Below are 3988 nucleotides of genomic sequence, written 5' to 3'. Positions count from 1 at the left end.
AATATAACATTGTATAATATTATATTATTACAATATCGTAATATTACAATATTATAATATCAAAATATTATATACTTCACTTCAAGCACGAAAATCACAACGAGAATGCGCTCATTTGAACTATAAATTGTCACTGATAACAACGTGCTGAATATGTGCGTATATCAATACTATGACTATATCAAATTTCGTTAATCGGCAATTAAATTCTTTATTTGTTCGTCGCGATCATTGATTCGGAACGCTGAAGGAAGACGTTAACGATCTCTAAATAATAATTCCGTACACCCCGTACACGGTATTCCGATTGATCCCCGTTAATGTATCGCTGCAGAAAGTCTCGCGAGGATTATCGCAAACGATATCATAAAGACATAATCGGTACTGGCATAGAGGCGTCAATACCCAATTTCAGCAAGATCCAGGCGACCTGAGGCATCGTCCTCGTCGTGCCAACGTCGAGCTGCGTCGAGGAAGGTCTAAGCTCGCAATGTATGATTCCGGATCCGCTAGTTCGGTTTCAGTAATCAATACTAATTCCATAGCTAGAATCGAATCAATAGATAAAATAAAAATAATACTAAAGTCGGAGACTTCCTCGAGCGAGAATCGACGCGTCGACGTGACGCTGCCTCAAATGTCATCAGATCTGTTCCTTTATTGTCCTATTCAGGAAACGCGGTCGCCGCATATTCGCGAACGTCTTCCTTTCGTGTTCGATAAGACTGATCGATCATGTTGCGCGCGACATCCGCGTTCCTCGAGTATGCATACAAGTTTTGCACATGACGATGCGAGGTGACAGGATCCAGAATGTCTTTCTCTTCTTGAAAAATATCCTTCGAACGCTTTCGTTCTCCTGATATTCTTCGAATATTCGGAGAATATTCTCTGAATGTTCTTAGGAGTCTCAAGAAATTCTTGGAGATATTCCCGGATCTTGAGATATCCGCAAAAAGAAAAAAACATTTTTGGAATAATCTTCGTAAAGAGAGTTTTGAGAAAATATTCTTCTCTTCTTCTGAAGGAACGTCTTCAACTCCCACCACCAATCGTGCATAAGTACTTACATGTCACGTATGAAAACGTACATGTATGATGTGTGAATATGTGTGAATATGTGTGTGTGTGTGTGTGTGTGTGTGCGCGCGCGCGCGCGTGTGTGTGTGTTCGTGTGTATATATATTTTTTATTTATACATATTTTTTTGGTTGTAAGTATACGTCTATGTGGATACTTTCTGTCGTCTAATTTACACGTATTAATCCCTCGATACCATTCTTAATTTATCGTAATACCCATTAACAACGCGGTATATGTGTCGGATTATCGTGAAGGGTTTCGGTGCCGATATCATTCGCCGTCCCTAAAATTCAATATGTACGTTTTAAAGTACGAGCGCACCTCTTTTCTTTTTCTCTTTCTCGCTCTTTTTTTCTCCCTTTCTTTCTCTCTCGTTCATTCTCCCTGCACGCTAATCACGGGTCTTTAGTGCATTTCGTTATGCCAGCGCATTCTCACCTTGCAACTTCGGTCTTGAACACTCCATCGTACTCATTCACTCTCTTTCTCTCTGTCATTCTCTCTCTCTCTCTCTCTCTCTCTCTCTCTCTCTCTCTATCTTTTCTCATACACACATATAGATTCTCTTTCGCTCGTTCAGTCGCTCTCTTTTGTATCTTAAGTAACGTTAAAAATAAAGTCTGCTATATTGGCGAGGATGCTCGACCCTGAAAACAGGTTAACACGCGGCGGAATGATTTTTTAAATTTTTTTTTGGGGGGAAGGGGACCGTGGACGACGTTACAATGCAATTCACAAATCCATCCTTTCTCTCTTTCTCTCTCACATAATACTCCGTATGTATAGTATGTATACATATATTTTTTGTGTACGTATGTATGTATATATGTATATATATTGTATATATACATATATATGTATATACCCGACATATCTTAATTGATTTCTCTTTAGCTGCTAAGACTTACTCGCTACGCGCGTGAATCGCTTTTTCTCTTCATTTCTTCTTCCTTTTTTTTTTCTTCTTTTTTTTCAAATGCGGGTCTTATAAGTCTCTCTCTCTCTCGTACTGCTCTCGCAGTCCTCGCGTCATCCGGCGATCGTCAATGGCCTGACGCGCATCACGACGGTTTTGTATAATAATAAAAAAATGGGAGGATGTGGGAGAACGGTGGTGGAACGATGGGAAACAACGTAACGAGCGCGCCTACGCGCGAGCGTTCGATTGCGAACATGGTTACGTGTAATTATAGTGACGTGGTATGACGATAAATATCATTACATTATATACAGAGTCGATTATCTTTCCGGATCGTCTGCGCCGCCGTCCACGCGGAAACAGGAGCGACAGAATCGAAGAATGAAATCTCGATCGCTGGCGACTCTCGAAGAGGCGAATTACGTCTCGTAAAACCGGCGATGTTAAAATTTAGCCGATGGATGCTATAAAATGGAGACATCTGAGAGGCGATGCAGTTCGACCCACCGTTCTTAAGTTTCTCAGGCACGCTTACAACCTCGATTATTTAATTTCACTTTAGAACTTCTTCCTTCTCTGTGTGTACTTATATGTACAAATTGCTATGGAATGGCAATCACTTTATTTTATACGTAAATACTCGCAATATGAAAGAATTTCTTCTTCATGTTTATGAACAAATTTTTACGTATAAAAATGAGTATCAAAATTCTTTTGTTTAACTTCAAACGAATGCTTTTAGGGATTTCCTATTAAGATTAAAGCTGAATGTTACAATTATAACGTTAGCTGTAATAAAGAGAAAGTTAATAAGAAATGATGTGAAAGAGAAAGCTAATAACAGATGTGTATAGAACGTACAACTAAAAAAAAATGAATTTAAACTAGTCATTAAGTGAAGTAAGCATCTTGGAGCTCGGAGACTTTTCATTATTCATTCTGTTATTCCAGTCTTTCACGTTCGACATTCCATTACGAAGAACTAGAGCGGTTATTCGTTAATAATTTATTATTCGCCATTGAATTATTCGTTTTCAGAGCGAAAACTCGCCTCGACCTTCTACAACTTTGGAATTATCCGCGTTACGATTGTCAAAATCAAAATTATTTACCATAAATCGGGCGTTCTTATCTTAATTTAATGACACATTCTTTATCTTAACTTTAATATTATGTCGTTATTTTTTTTTATTTATTGTTTAGCAATTTAAATACGTCGACCGCCAAAAGACGCGACGAAGGAGGAAAAGATACTCGGATATTCTATCAGATTCTCCAGAGCAAGATGGAAGCCCGATCGAACATCTCGCTTGCTCCCATAGAAATGGTGCAATCGACTGCGTCGCACACATGCACGCGAACATGGATTTCCTGCTGGAAGACGAAATGAGGAAGAGAGCGGAAGGAGAAAGCGCAGTCTTCGCGAATTTCCACGTGGGCGGCGGATGCATGTCCCTCATATATCATTATCGTAGTAATCGCAATAATCGAATAATTATCTCTGTGTATTACGCTTGGTGATGATAGGTGATGTCGTTGGTGATGATAATGGTAGTGGTGGTGGTGGTAGTGGTGGTGATGGTGGTGGTGGTGGTGGTGGTGGTGGTGGTGGTGGTGGTGATGATGGTAGTGGTGGTGATGATGATGGTGGTGATAGTAGTAGTGGTGGTGGTGGTAGTGCCGATCGCGTTTAATAGCGGTGGCGGAACTTAACGATATTATCGTTAGCGAGTCAACCTCGATATTATTCAACTTAAACGTGATTATTAAAGTTAGGTTGTTGAGCAGAATTGTTGATTTCTATCAGAGACTTTCGGGAGGCGCTGTGGCTCGAGCTCATGTCCGCAAACTCGCCAGCCGACTTACCCTTACGCGGCAACGTAGTGGCCTCCCCCAGGGAGGGTAGTTCCCGTGGCTTCCAAATCGGCGAACCTATCGTGATACATTAAGAATTAATGCTTTACGTATTTTTTTTTAAGAGAACAA

At 40.2% G+C, this 3988-nt stretch overlaps 1 protein-coding gene across 4 annotated transcripts in view; it reads right to left on the bottom strand.

The window, feature by feature from the left end:
* Positions 1–3619: 3619 nt before the first annotated feature.
* LOC108694458 overlaps positions 3620–3988 on the bottom strand; it is a 38067-nt gene continuing 37698 nt past the window's right edge. For all 4 annotated transcript variants that reach the window (XM_018203975.1, XM_018203978.1, XM_018203976.1 and 1 more), the window contains one exon: positions 3620–3934. In XM_018203975.1, the coding sequence (XP_018059464.1) occupies positions 3756–3934 (179 nt within the window). In that variant the 3' untranslated portion in view covers positions 3620–3755. The remainder of the gene's footprint in view (positions 3935–3988) is intronic.

This window comes from Atta colombica, unplaced genomic scaffold (assembly GCF_001594045.1).
Source record: "Atta colombica isolate Treedump-2 unplaced genomic scaffold, Acol1.0 scaffold12, whole genome shotgun sequence".
In the NCBI taxonomy this organism is placed as follows: Eukaryota; Metazoa; Arthropoda; class Insecta; order Hymenoptera; family Formicidae; genus Atta; species Atta colombica.
This window is presented reverse-complemented; position numbering and strand designations above follow the sequence as displayed.